At 47.2% G+C, this 13,454-nt stretch overlaps 2 protein-coding genes across 2 annotated transcripts; one reads left to right on the top strand and one right to left on the bottom strand.

The window, feature by feature from the left end:
* The first annotated feature begins 1,568 nt into the window (after positions 1–1,568).
* LOC123157702 (small nuclear ribonucleoprotein E) lies at positions 1,569–4,345 on the top strand. Its single transcript, XM_044575938.1, has 6 exons — positions 1,569–1,801; positions 1,927–1,953; positions 2,061–2,123; positions 3,719–3,797; positions 3,895–3,940; positions 4,042–4,345. The coding sequence occupies exons 1-6, from the start codon at positions 1,760–1,762 to the stop codon at positions 4,049–4,051; spliced, it is 267 nt and encodes an 88-aa protein (XP_044431873.1). The 5' UTR covers positions 1,569–1,759; the 3' UTR covers positions 4,052–4,345.
* Positions 4,346–4,564: 219 nt separating this feature from the next.
* Positions 4,565–5,536, bottom strand: LOC123157701 (proline-, glutamic acid- and leucine-rich protein 1). Its single transcript, XM_044575937.1, has one exon. It carries the CDS (start codon positions 5,391–5,393, stop codon positions 4,764–4,766), a length of 630 nt encoding a protein of 209 aa, XP_044431872.1. The 5' UTR covers positions 5,394–5,536; the 3' UTR covers positions 4,565–4,763.
* Between the last annotated feature and the right edge of the window lie 7,918 nt (positions 5,537–13,454).

Genomic DNA, 13,454 nt, shown 5'->3' with positions numbered 1-13,454 from the left:
AGACAGCTGCTGTGCCGTCCCCAAACGATTTTCACATCGCAGTATTGCATGGAGACAGGTCAAGCAACTACATGTACGATGCCATTGCATTTGCCTCTAAACTTGTCTTCGACTCCAACCCTTTGCTCAATTGAGATGATTCACGCCAGCAATTATTTGATCAAAATGTATGTCAATTGTCAAAGACAACTTTAGTCGTGGTCGAAATGCTAATGAAACCATCTCACGCCTTCATGGCTTGTTTGAGGAACCGGGTGAACTTTTAAACATAATTTGTGTTATCTTTTTTTCGAAAAGGTCCGGCCTCTGCAACAAGGGATGCACACAATTATTATTGTTATATTATTCAACAGGCCCCGACAAAATAAGTGCATGGATTAACCCAAAAGGTACTTGCATGGCAACTAGGGTCGCTACCCCTACAAACTTGATGATGTGCTCTGACCTCGCATCAACACACATCATCTAATCCGGCAACAGAGCACAAACCAATCTAGCAGACCCTCTACGCGCACCGAATGAGCACACTCTAAAATCAGCCGCCATCTTCTTCCGCCATCATATACATGAGTAGAAGTGCTTTCCACACCCAAAATAAATAAATGAAATAAGAATACATGAGTTGTAGTTGAGAGCAGCAATTTGGTGCCCAGTCTCATCTGCACCCCCGATGAAGAAAAAAATATCAAAAGACACTAGAAAAATAAAATAAAAATCTAATTCTTTTGCATGGTAGATAATTTGGTGCGTGATGTGCACTCCAACTTTCAGATCATTTGGATATCTGGGTAGCTTTTGGCAAAAAGACAAATTTGGGGTATGTAAAAATATTATATTTCATGTACTGTTCTGACACAAATTGCCTTTTTTGCTGAGCACTACTCGTATGTCCAAATTGTCTGGAATTTGGAGCGTGTCTCAAGCACCAAATTATCTATCATGCAAAAAATGGATTTTTTTAATTTGTTTGAATTTTTTCTTGACCGGGTGTAAATGTGCATGGGCTCAGAAATGGATATTCGAGTAGTAGTTTCCTTTTTATTATGGAAAAGTATCTATTATTTTCTAACGATTTGTTACGACTAGTGTCGCCGGCAATTTCTGGTCTACATCAACGACTTTTCGACCGCTACATCTACAAGCTCCTAGATTTAAACAAGTTTGTTCTGCCGAGGTGGAGACCCATAGGCGCAAACGAGTTTTGCTCACGGCAAGGAAGAAGACTACGGCATCCCAAGGATTTGAATGTATTTTTCAATTTCTGTAAGAGTTTTTGTTAGGGTATGTGCTATTTAATATACGGCCTTTGGCCTTTCTACAAAAAAAATATTTTTTTTGATGATTTTTGTGATATATTACTAGACTTTTCATTTTGGCAGCATAGTACCAAAGTTTTTGAAACTTTTAGCGTACAACGGGACATGTTCTTGGAAAGGCCTAAATTGTTTTTTTCAGGGAATGGAAAGGCCTTAATGAAATCGCCGCCAAGATAGCGAGCCCAGCCCAGCGCGGGGCGGCCTAGCCCAAACAGATCCTCTGATCCGGACCCTTCGTCGGAAGCCTTGCACCAATCTTGAGGCACCCCCGCTGCCGCCTCTTCTCGCGCGCCGTGCGAAAACAAAACCCTGCCGTCTCCCTCTTCCCCCGCGGCGTATCTAGGGTTTTTTTACCTCCGCGCTCCGCCTGCCCACACGCGGTTCCGTCCAGAAGCTTCTAGACACTTCCAGTCGGAGGAGGAGCTCACGCCGCAGCAGCAGCCATGGCGTCCACCAAAGTCCAGCGTATCATGACCCAGCCCATCGTACGCTCCCCTATCCCCTCCTGTGCATATGCTCTCCTCCTCTTTTTGCATCTGTTTCCTAACGTTTTGGCGCTTTTGTTTCCCGCTGCTGCGATGGTTGGCGAATCCTTGGTGCGCGACGGCAGAACCTCATCTTTCGGTTCCTCCAGAGCGTAAGTGTTGGCTGAGGAGAAATAACAATTCGTCCACTTTTTTCCGCCTTACGTTTTAGGGTTGCGGACGGTTGGCTTGAGCTAATATGGTTCTAATTTTGGTGCAGAAAGCGCGCATCCAGATCTGGCTTTTCGAGCAGAAGGATATGCGGATCGAGGGTCGTATCATCGTAAGTTCCTACACCGATTTCTTGTTCAAATTGATAGAATTTAGCCTTACCAATCCCTCTGTGGTCGTACGCATGTGTGTTAAGTGTAATGTTACTGTGTATCTGCATACCATGTGGCTTTGAGGGTAAATTATTTCCATGTATTACTTGTGTCTAAGCAAGTGGGCGTGAATTGATTAATACTCTAATATAATGAACCGATAACTTAGCAGAACACATCTGTTGTTTGTTTTGTTAAAGGCCAACATGAAAATGTGTTGGCATCTTTTTCTCAAGAATTGGTAAACACTTGCAAACAAATCTGCATGCTCAACAGGAAAGTATTAATTAAGTGCCAAGTCGTGATGCCCCCCCACCCCCAATAGCTAGGTAATAGATCGGTTTTCCTCTTGCCTGTTCAAGAGGGACATAATCTAGTTTCAAGCCTTACTTTTTCAGTGTATATCTTTGTAACACTGAAACCAACCCTAATCGTCACCTTTAAAATCAAGGAGCAAGTAGTTATTTGGTTCCTTGTGGAACCACGAACAAGTAATAGCACTATCCATGTGCCCAGTCAGAACTTCACCATAGTAGATACTGAGGTGTTTGCAGAAGATATTTTCTTGATGTGTTCCTTTTGGGACCATAGTGGTCATGGGCATTGTTTTTTGAGTTTTGAAGATCATCGGTGTATGTTTGTGGTAATTTGATTGCAATGCAGACAAGGAAAGAGTGGTTGGTGGTGGATGTTAACCACTAGTGTGCGTACCTAGTCAATGATACAATAGTTTTTATCCTTAGAAGTTAGCTTGTCATAACTTTTTGCTCTGAGTTCAGGACCTTCCCATTGTAACTTGCTGTTAGTCAAACATTTGTGTTTGGTGTGTCCTGTCTCATATTTTTTTACCACTTTATGTGTTGTTTTGAATCACCCTCAAAACTTGCAACCTCCTTTCCTCCCCCTGGTAACAAATATGATTCATATCGGTGATTGTGTTTGGACAACTAAGTAGATAGTCCAGGGGCCTAAAAATGCCTTTATTTTAGATCACACTAAATTCTTCATCCTACACATTTTCTAGAACTGAAGCATAGGTTGCTTCCTAAGGCTCTGGTGAGGTTTTTCTCTTGTCATGGTTTGGTTTACTGACAGGTGATAAGCTTACAATGTGACACGCCTATTCTGCTTCAGTTGGGTTTACATTTCTTTCCAGTTTACATGTAATAAATGCCCCACATGGTCTCGTGGGTTTTTCAGTAGTGTGTCTGTCATATTATTGTTGCCATATCCCTCGTCAGTTTCTCAGACTTTTGTTGCCATATCCCTTGTCAGATTCTCAAACTTTTGCTTTTGAACATGTCAGATGGAAGAACAGATTATTTGGTTGTATATTAGATTTGCATATGTTAATCATTTCAATGAGACAAAGTTAGTGGAGGTACCGAGAGATACCATTATATCAGTGAAGTACTGAAGCGTGCCAATAACAGATTTTACATGTAGTCAAGTTATTATGTCCTTTTTAATTTGTTTGAATGTTTTTGTACATGTGTGCTTCATTTGGGCCGTATTGAGTAATGCTGGGTTTTTATACTGTATGTGTGTTCTGCAGGGCTTTGATGAGTACATGAACCTGGTTCTCGAGGATGCTGAGGAAATCAACATTAAGAAGAACACCAGGAAATCGTTGGGTTAGTACATTTGTAACCAAGCTTTATCGTAACAGCACTAGAGATAAACATTATCTCATAAGTTCTAGTATCTAATATCTATGTTGGAAATTGGCAGGAAGGATACTCTTGAAAGGCGACAACATAACTCTGATGATGAACACGTAAGTCAAAGAGCCATGAACCTTTGAATCCATGTTTTTCCTCCTGTAATCGCAAGCAACAAGGCCTCTAAATTCTGCAATCTCCTTTTTTTTTGTTGCAGTGGAAAGTGAAGCTTCTCTCTCTAGGATGGCTGGCGTTGTCGTTCCTATGTTGAGCGTTCCTGTGATACTTTGTACTCCACCCAGGCTGATATGCATGTAGCTTGTCGTTGTGGTCATTTGAGGATATGTAACGTCTGTTGTCCATCTATGAACCCAGACCCAGTAAATCCATTCTGTCTACTCCGTGCAAGATGTTTGATCAAGATGATGAGCTTATTGGTTGTGTTTAAGATTGACATGAACAGATCCTGTTGACTTGTTTGTTGAGCTTATTAGTTACGACTGCATGTTATGTTTTTTTCAGTGCTTATGAGTTATGAGTGAGACACTTGATTTCCCTTGTGCTGAAGGACTGCTAGCTGAAACTGAATTTGCTACCAGATGACTCGGCAAAGTTAATTATAGACATATATTTATTTGTATACATCTTATTCTAGGGTAAAAAGTTCATTATAACATAGATTTATCTGTATATTATGATGGGAAAGAACAGAATCGGTTTTAAAATCTTTTGGAGACTTATATCAGGAAATATCAATTGCAATTGCACAAGTTATCATGTTCATCAGAGATAGCAATGCAAACTCATAATCTCTATTACAGATAATATGATTGAATTCACTTGCTGGATTCTTTGCTTGTGATCATGAGATCAAACTGTGTAGCGGGCTAGGGATACATCTTTGCTTGTGATGATATGAGATCAAACGTACATTTAGGATCAAAAGAAGAACCACCTGCTCTTGGCTTTGTTCTTCTTGCTCATCATCTCCTTCTCCTTCCTCGTCTCCTCCAGTTCCAGTCTCTCTTCCTCATCCTCGCTACTGGCGCTGCTCTTGTCTTCTTCTTCCTTGTCCTCGGCGTTGCTGCTCTTGTCTTCTTCTTCCTTGTGGTCGGCGTTGCTGGCACCACCGCCGGCAGTGGCGACGTCGAGCCGCGCGGCGTCCATCGCCCACCGCATCACCTTCTCCACCTCGTCCTCCTCGTCCGATTCCCCTCCCAGATCCTCCAGCCGCACCCTTGTCTCCTTATCCGGGCAAACCGCCGCGCCTTTCAGCGCCGCGAACCGTGCCTCCATCTCGTCCATCCCGCCGGCTGCAGGGGTGGGGGCACCACCGGGCCGCTTCGGCGGCGCCGGGCGGGACCTGAGCGCGTCGAGGCGGCGGGCGAGGTCGTCGTCCAGTGGACCGGGCCCCTCGTCGAGAGCAAGAGGGTTCGAGGCGGCGGAGGACGACGACGAGACGAGGTGGGAGTTGGCCTGGAGCTTGAGCAGCACGGCGTCTTGTGCCGCCCGGAGCAGTGCTTCCACCTCCGCATCGTCGCCCACCGGCTTCCGGCCGCCGCCGCTCATCGTGGTGGATTTCGCGTGGAAATATATACCCTTCCTCCTCGCCTTTCCACTGCGTTCTGCTTTGGTTGCGAGCTGTCCGTAAAAGGCCCAGTCCGTCACAATCTAGGCCCACCCATCAGCGGAAATCCGTTGGTGCTCTTGCACACGAAAAAAATATTTCAGAGTGTGAAAAAATTTCAAACAAAATTTGGCGTATACATTTCGACATTATATGTGTGCACGTTAAATTTTGGGGAAAACCGACATTTTTTGCGGCTTGTGTAAAAAAGACAAAAGAATGTCTTGTGAAAAGCATTTTTAACACCGAATTTTGTCTTTTTCACACGCGACACATAAGTTGTCGGTTTTTCGCAAAACAACTTTGTGAGCATGTACAATATCAAGATGTGCGTGCCAAGTTTTTGTTTGGATTTTTTTGACATTTCATAATATGTTTAAAACACATTTTAAAAATCAGGAGCACGCGCTCCCATGTGCCAAAAGGCCACTCTCCACTCATTAGTGATTAACTAATATCTTAGTTATGGTCTAAAAGTTAGAGAAACAACCCACATGGATAGTCCTCGATGATTTCCCTCCTGTTAGGTTTTTTTCCTCTCGTCGCCGGCAGCGACGTAGAGAACATCCGTCCTAGTTTCCCTAGCTATCTTTTGGATCTCCTCTCGGGCTGAACAAGGGGTAGCAATGTGTTGCTACCCGGCCTTGGCAAGGGTTTTTAGTTTCATAGCGAAGGATCTAGGGTTTTGGCAGATCGGTCTCGTCCGCCGAGGGCAGACATCGTTTTTTGTCTTGTTCGCGGCCATGGCGAGCAACAACAGTACCTCTGCATCAGGCAAGGGGAAAAGACAAGATTGAGAATCTGATGAACGAGTTGGCCCTAGAAGAGGGCGATCTGGACGATGTGGTCTTCGATGAAAAAGACGCTCCGGCGGAGGAGGACCTCTGTTGAATGATCTTGGCTCGCATTCATATGGACAAGAAATTTAGTAACTATTGGTTCTTCCGCACCGTGTGCGCGGCGTGGGATTTGGCCAGAGAGGTGAAGATTAAAACCCTAGAGGATAACTTGTTCATCATGAAGTTTGATTACCTTGGGGACTGTGAGACAGTGACGCAGGGTGGTCTGTGGCACTACAAGGGTAACCTCGTGATCATAGCTCCTTATGATGAATTCACCAAGTCGTCGACCATTGAGCTTTTCAGATTTGATGGTTGCGCTCGGATCATTGATCTCCCACTAGTGTATCATGGCAAGGTTAAAGCTCTGGCCTCAAAGTTTGGAGAATTTGTTGATCCGGAACCCTCTTCTTTTGACTTCAGGGGAAATTTCTTCAGTGTCAGAGTTAGGCTTGATGTTCGTAACCCTCTGAAAAAGGCAACCTCCATCATTCGTGGAGGGGAATGCGAGATTTTTGCGGTGAGTATGAAAGGCTCCCGGATTGGTGTCAAGTGCGTGGCATGATGGGTCATCAGTTCAAGGAACACGATGCCGGAGGCCACCCTCCATCGGCCCTAGTTTACAAGAACCTGTGTGCGCCGGTGACTACCAGCTGGGCGACCAAGAGGCGAAACAACTAGCAGCAACAGCCAAAGAGTTAAGCAAAAGCAACATCAGGGGGCGATCTTGCTACAGAGGGTGATACTCAGGAGGAGAAAGAAGCTGAAATGGAAGACGCAGATGCAAACCGCAAGGGCTCCTCTGATGAGATTTTGGGACAGACCAATCCAAAAGCAGTATGGGTCTTGAGTTGGCCCTAGTTGAAAAGAACAAGGGTGGAGCGGCGGTGGTGCCACCCAGCCCTCCACCAAAATAGGACTCGAAGAGGTCTAAGCTGATGCAGGTGACTGAGAAGAATGTCAAGTAGGAGAGAAGAAGGCCCATGCAGGCCTGAAGAACAATGAAGCAAGATCGACGGCCTCCTCGGTGGAGGACCGCCGGGCACAATGAATCTCCTATGCTGGAACTATCCCGGGATTGACAACACCTCGATAGTTCAAGAGCTACACGAGCTCGCGATAAAGTATCCCCCTAGAGTACTTTGCATTGTCAAAACTCAGATTAGTGGAGTTAGGGCAGAAAATCTAGCAAGTACAATAGGATATGATAATTCTTTTGCCGTTGATTCCTCCGATAGGAGTGGAGGTTTGGCTATCTTTTGGAACAATGAGATAAAGATTGAGAATTTGGGTTACTCGCGATACCATATTGACGTAAAAGTGAGTGATCTTGGGGGTGATCCATGGAGATTATCTTGCTTCTATAGGGAGGCCCAGACTCACTTGCGCCATCACACATGGGACACAATGAAAAAATTATCAGCTCTCCATAACATTCCATGGGTTTGTATTGGAGACTTCAATGAAGTTTTGAGGCATGATGAGCACGATGGAATTGGCAGTAGGAGCCAATCACAAATACAAGGTTTCAGGGATGTAGTTGACATTTGTGGACTTGTAGACCTCGGGTACAAGGGAACAAGGTGGACTTATGAGAAAAAAGTTACTGGTGAATCATACACTCGAGTACGTTTGGACAGGGCTCTTGGCTCGGTTGGATGGTGTGAGAAATTTCCTGATGCAGTGGTCCAACACCTCATGGCGGCTGTCGATGTCAAAACCGACAGATCTTGGGCAGGGGGTCCCGAACTGTGCGTCTAGGGATCGAAGGTAACAAGGAGGCAGGGGACACGATGTTTACCCAGGTTCGGGCCCTCTTAATGGAGGTAATACCCTACTTCCTGCCTGATTGACTTTGATGAGTATAGGGGTTACAAGAGTTGATCTACCTCGAGATCGTAATGGCTAAACCCTAGATGTCTAGCCGGTATGATTGTGTTCGCCCCTATGGACTAGACCCTCCGGTTCATATAGACACCGGAGGGATCTAGGGTTGTACAGAGTCAGTTACAGAGAAAGGTAGGTACATGATCCGAACGCCAAGCTTGCCATCCACACAAAGGAGAGTCCCATCCGGACACGGGGAAAGGTCTTTAATCTCATATCTTCACGGTCCTTTTAGTCCGACCCATATCACACAGCCCGGATGCCCGAGGACCCCTTAGTCCAGGACTCCCTCAGTAGCCCCTCAACCAGGCTTCAATGACGATATATCCAGCATGCAGATTGTCTTCAGCATTGCAAGGCGGGTTTCCTTTCCAAATACTCCAAAGCAGCTTTTCATACACAAGAGTTGTATCCGGCCTTGCTTAACACGTACGACACCCAAGCTGTATAAAGCAATAATACTTAAAATAAGTCACATCCATGGGCCACTTTTTTGGCGAGACGTTATGTTCTGGCCTTGTTATTATTCTGAACCGTTTTACAGCCTCGTTTCGTATTTCGAGGCATGACCAGTGACACGTCTTTGTCAAAGCAGAGATCGTGTCCCCTTATCACGGGATTATCATCAATAGGGGTTTTGGGTAATCCAACCGTGCCGTTCACACGTCCCCTTGGGAATAGGCGGGATTAAAGGCTTATGAGGGGGCGCTTGATATTCGCTGCCTTTATAAGAGGACAAAGACCCATCTGTTTACGTCACGCCTCCTTCTTCCTCTGCCTTTCAATCCCCCGAGCTCCAGCGCCTAAGTTCCAAACTTTCCTTCCGCCCCAACTTCTCTAGCAATGGCCGAATCTGGCTTTTAGGGCAAGTGATGGCCTCCTCCGTAACGGAGAAGAACATCCAGGATCTGCGGGAGGTGAGGTACCTGACGGCGGAGATCAAACACAGGCTTCCAACCCCAGGGCAAGTCATCCCCACCCCGGAGCCCGGCGAGAGGGTGGTTTTTATCCCTCACTTCCTCCAAGGACTCGGATTCACCCTTCACCCCTTCGTCGGAGGTCTCATGTACTACTACAGGCTGGATTTTCACAATCTGGCACCGAATTCCTTCCTCCACATCTCGGTGTTTATCGTCGTGTGTGAGGCATTTCTCCGCATCCCTCCACACTTCGGCTTATGGCTCAAAGTTTCCAATGTGAAGCTGAAGGTGGTTGAAGGCCAACACGCCGAGTGCGGCGGCGCCATGGTGAGCAAGCTCAACCGTGTTACTTGGCCCAAAGGAAGATTTGTGGATACTGTCAAGGTGTGGCAGCAGGAGTGGTTCTATATCACCGAACCCCGCGACACCAAGTGGGTTGCTGCTCCTGCCTTCAGATCTGGACCTTCGCTGCGGCTCGCATCCTGGACCAACAAGGGCCTAGATTGGGGGTCCCTTGACAAAGTGTCGACGTTGCAGAAGCATATCAAGAGCATGATAAAAAAGGACATCACCCTTGCTGATGTGATTCAGGTGATGCTCATCCGCCGAGCTCTCCCTTGCCAACGACGGCCTCTCAAAATATGGGAGTTCAATCTGGAGGGGCCACAGACCCTGCAGCACTTCTTTGGCACGACGCACAAAGGGATCTAGAAGCTGCTCTTTAAGAAGCAGAAGTCGTGGCCACGGACATCCGACGACACCGGCCTCGACTGCAACAATCCGGCATCCCCATTAAGCATCATATTTTTGAACACTACTTAACTTGTCGATCTTAGGGAGGGGTCCTAAAAATTCCATCTCCTGAACAGGACTAGATAAAGAAGGCCGAGCGGATTAAGTGTCCGGCCCCGCTCCACGAAAACCCAGCCGATCCTTTGTTAATGAAGATGCTGGTCCCGACGCCCTACCAGGCGCCGGCAAAGAAGGACAAGAAGAAGAAGACCAAGGAGGCCCAAGGCGACCTCCATCCCGAGGAGACTTCAGGCGCCGTGTCCGGAGGAACCGAAGCTCCTTCCTCTTGCGAGGAATACGAAGACGAGGACAAGGAGGAGGAGGAGGAAGAAGTAGAGAACCCTCCTCCCAAGGGGAAAAAGAGAGCGGCCTCCGTAGATGCGGAGGAGGGGGCGTCCAAGAGGGGAAGGATATCCCTCTCCGATGACTCGGATTCTGGCACCGGGGGCGTTCCGAAGCATCGCCCCCGCACCAAGCCCCTTGCCGATTCGTGAGTACCTTCAGATGCATTGTATACATCTAATCTTTTTTGTAGATTATATGAACAATATCCAATTTCATATTCCAGTCCAGCTCGCGACATTCCTCAAGAATCGTCATCATCGGGGGATCTTTCGCCGAAGAAGATGGAGAGCGAGACTCCTCCACAAGCTTCCCCACCTCCTAAGCCGGATGATCCCGAGGTGTCGTCCCTAAGGATTTCTCCGGGCTCCGGAGAAGTGCGGGGGAGGACCAATGCAGCACCGGAGGTTGCCAAGAACATGGGGGGCGCAACCTCTATGGAGACCGGCCATGGGGGTCCTGGGTCATCCGACCCTCAGCCGGATATTGTTCCGGAGACCCAAACAGTTCCAGAATTGGATCGGAAGCCCCCTCCACAGGAGGGAGAGACGACAACCTCTACGAATGCAGAGGCACCGAACAAGCTGATGGATGCACTGCAAGGTGCGTCCATCTTGGAGGAGCACTGTACCTTAATGGGTACGGTGGTTGAAAAAGTTCAGTCCGCTAAGAGCGGACTGGATGAAACCTTCACGAGCCTACTAACAAGCTTCGAGGTATGCGATGTAATGTCCCTTAGCTGCTTTCCATAAAAAATTTGCCTATATATAAATAGTAGCCCCTGAGACTCTGTTTTCCCAATGAAGGAGGGCGAACATAGGGTCTATAGGTATCCGCAGTAAATACCATACTTAGCCTTTTTGATAAACATCAGGCTTCACTGTTAGCAGCGACCGCTCAGGCCGTCGAAGTTTCCAAACTGAAGCGGAAACTGCAGCTGGTCGATGAGGACAATATCCGGATTAACAAGCGGCTCGATGAAGCGAAGGTATGTTTCAAGTGCGCCATATTCCATTGCATTAGTTTGCAAATGCTTAAGTGAAGCTCACGCGCTACTATATGCATAATTGCAGATGGCGCTGCTGAGGTCGAGACCCTCAGGAGTGACCTTGCCCGCAAAAGGCGCAGGCAAGGGTGAGCGATGCGGCCGCTAAAAAAGTGGCTACCGATTTGAAGGACGAACATGCCACCCATCGTTAGTTCGAGGAGCACGTATCCAAGATTGAGCAAGAGCTCAAGGACGCAACTCGCAAGTGTGAGCTCCTCGAGGAGGGGAATAAAGCGAAGGCGGCCGAACTCGCCAAGGCCCTTCAGGATGCCCACGAGGCGAGATCCGAATCCCGAGCGACTCGTGAGGATCTCCGATAGGCCGGACATACAGCGGCTGGTAAGCCCTTTCTTTTACAGTCTAAGTTTGGCGATCAAAGGTATGCCTTACTAAATCGACTATGGAGTTCTCCAAACTCCTTTGCGGATCTACCGAAGAGCGCTGCTGACGCAACACAATTCTACCAGGCCCAGGATGGGCATGCGATGGAGAAGTTGTTCTGGTCGCAATATGCGACGCAGGAGCGTTCGACGCTGCTGAACGACTAGATGACACAGTGGGCCGAGTTGCATAGTGTATGGATTGGCCATGAAGGAGGTCATACTCCGGCTGTGGCCGGCCGAACCCATTCCAAGCAGCTATGTTGGCCTAGTGCAAAGACTCATCGATGACATGCCTTGAATTGATGCCATCAAATGGTTGGTGTGCATAGAAGGCGCACAGAGGGCCTTCGCCCGCATCAAGGTGCACTAGGCCAAGATGAAAGCCGCTGTTGTCGCGGTTGAGGGCCCCCTCGAAGGAAAGGACCATCGCACGCCGGAGCATTATTTAAACGATGTCCTAGAGGGTACTCGCTTGATAGAGGGTCAATGCTCAAAGGACATTATGTTTGAATGAATGAATCCGAATGACCCGATCTTGTGTATTATAGATATTAAGGCTTTGTAATATATTTATGCCATTATCTGAAGTTGCTTTCCTCCTGTGCGGCCATTTTTGTATGCCTGAGAGTTTTCCAGTCGTCGGCTTCAACCCCCACGTAGATGCTACGGGGGTGTTCGGAATAGCACAAGAGCACTCTTGACCCAACGTCTTGGTCCATAATGAAGGTGCTAGTGCGGCGAACAAGGCAATCAGACTATACGGCTTTATCGCTCTCACTTAGCCATAGGAGTTTGACAAACGGGCTATAAAATAGCCCCAAGTATGTATGTGACTATCTGAATGCGGATGTGTTACGTATATGACTGGAAAAACAGTCCTTCATTTAGTACGGAAAAATTGCTAAAGACTTAGTAAGTCACCAAGCGGCTGACCAACTCTCGCCACATCATGACAGGCAGTTTTCGGCTTTCTCTACTGAGGTGCTTGACCGTACGAATCAGAAACACAATCGCAGTAGTTCTCCCTTTACTACCCTAGTCGAACAAACGGAATTTAAGGTAGCAAACGCAGGAGTCGGGCAACCCAACCATTGACCAAAGACATGATTCAGAGCCGATGCATATAATGCCAAGCTCGGGACGCCAAGTGTGCTACAGAGATGATCGGGCTTTCGTTTAGCGGCACGTATGTGTCTATATATATCCCCCGGCAATGGGTGTCGAGGTATGTGTGACAACTGGAGAGACATAGTACAATTTTATGAATAAAGTTGATACCAAAAAAATTGTCCCTACTAGGATCTGATTGATACGTCAAGACGTGATCTTACAGAGGGCACCATAAGCACCAAAATAATTTTACATGTGGGGGGGGGGGTCTAATAATAAGGAGAAAAGCTTAATATAGGTCCTTTAAATGAGGTTTGGTCCGAAGAGTCCTTTGGATGTCCCGCCGCACGTCTACGCCGCTTTCGCCTTGTAGATAGGGGTTCCTTAAAGGGAACGGTCTTCTGTTTCCCGTACAAAACTGGGCTCGAAGTGAGTCCTTGTAAGTCCGTAGGATACATGGGCTTGAATGCACCTGTGGTAGAAAATTAAGCGAAGAAGAGTGGAAGATCATGCAGGGTCGAGCCGTACTATAGACCTTCCCGTATTGTGCCTCCGCTGATGCCCAAGGTATTTGAGTGCGTAATGTTGCATGCGCAGTACAAATTCCACGGGTGTGCGTGGCGATCGACGGAGGCGAAATTGCTAATCTAGCTCTGGAAGTACCGAGCCGCTAGCTTGCGGG

This window comes from Triticum aestivum, chromosome 7B (genome assembly GCF_018294505.1).
Source record: "Triticum aestivum cultivar Chinese Spring chromosome 7B, IWGSC CS RefSeq v2.1, whole genome shotgun sequence".
Classification (NCBI taxonomy): domain Eukaryota; kingdom Viridiplantae; phylum Streptophyta; class Magnoliopsida; order Poales; family Poaceae; genus Triticum; species Triticum aestivum.
This window is presented reverse-complemented; position numbering and strand designations above follow the sequence as displayed.

Excerpts from the sequence above, each read along its gene's own strand:
- LOC123157701 (XM_044575937.1), bottom strand. The coding sequence starts at position 5,393 with ATGAGCGGCGGCGGCCGGAAGCCGGTGGGCGACGATGCGGAGGTGGAA.
- LOC123157702 (XM_044575938.1), top strand. The coding sequence starts at position 1,760 with ATGGCGTCCACCAAAGTCCAGCGTATCATGACCCAGCCCATC. Across the intron at positions 1,802-1,926 it reads GTATCATGACCCAGCCCATC|AACCTCATCTTTCGGTTCCT; the intron begins GTACGCTCCCCT and ends GCGCGACGGCAG. Across the intron at positions 1,954-2,060 it reads TCTTTCGGTTCCTCCAGAGC|AAAGCGCGCATCCAGATCTG; the intron begins GTAAGTGTTGGC and ends ATTTTGGTGCAG.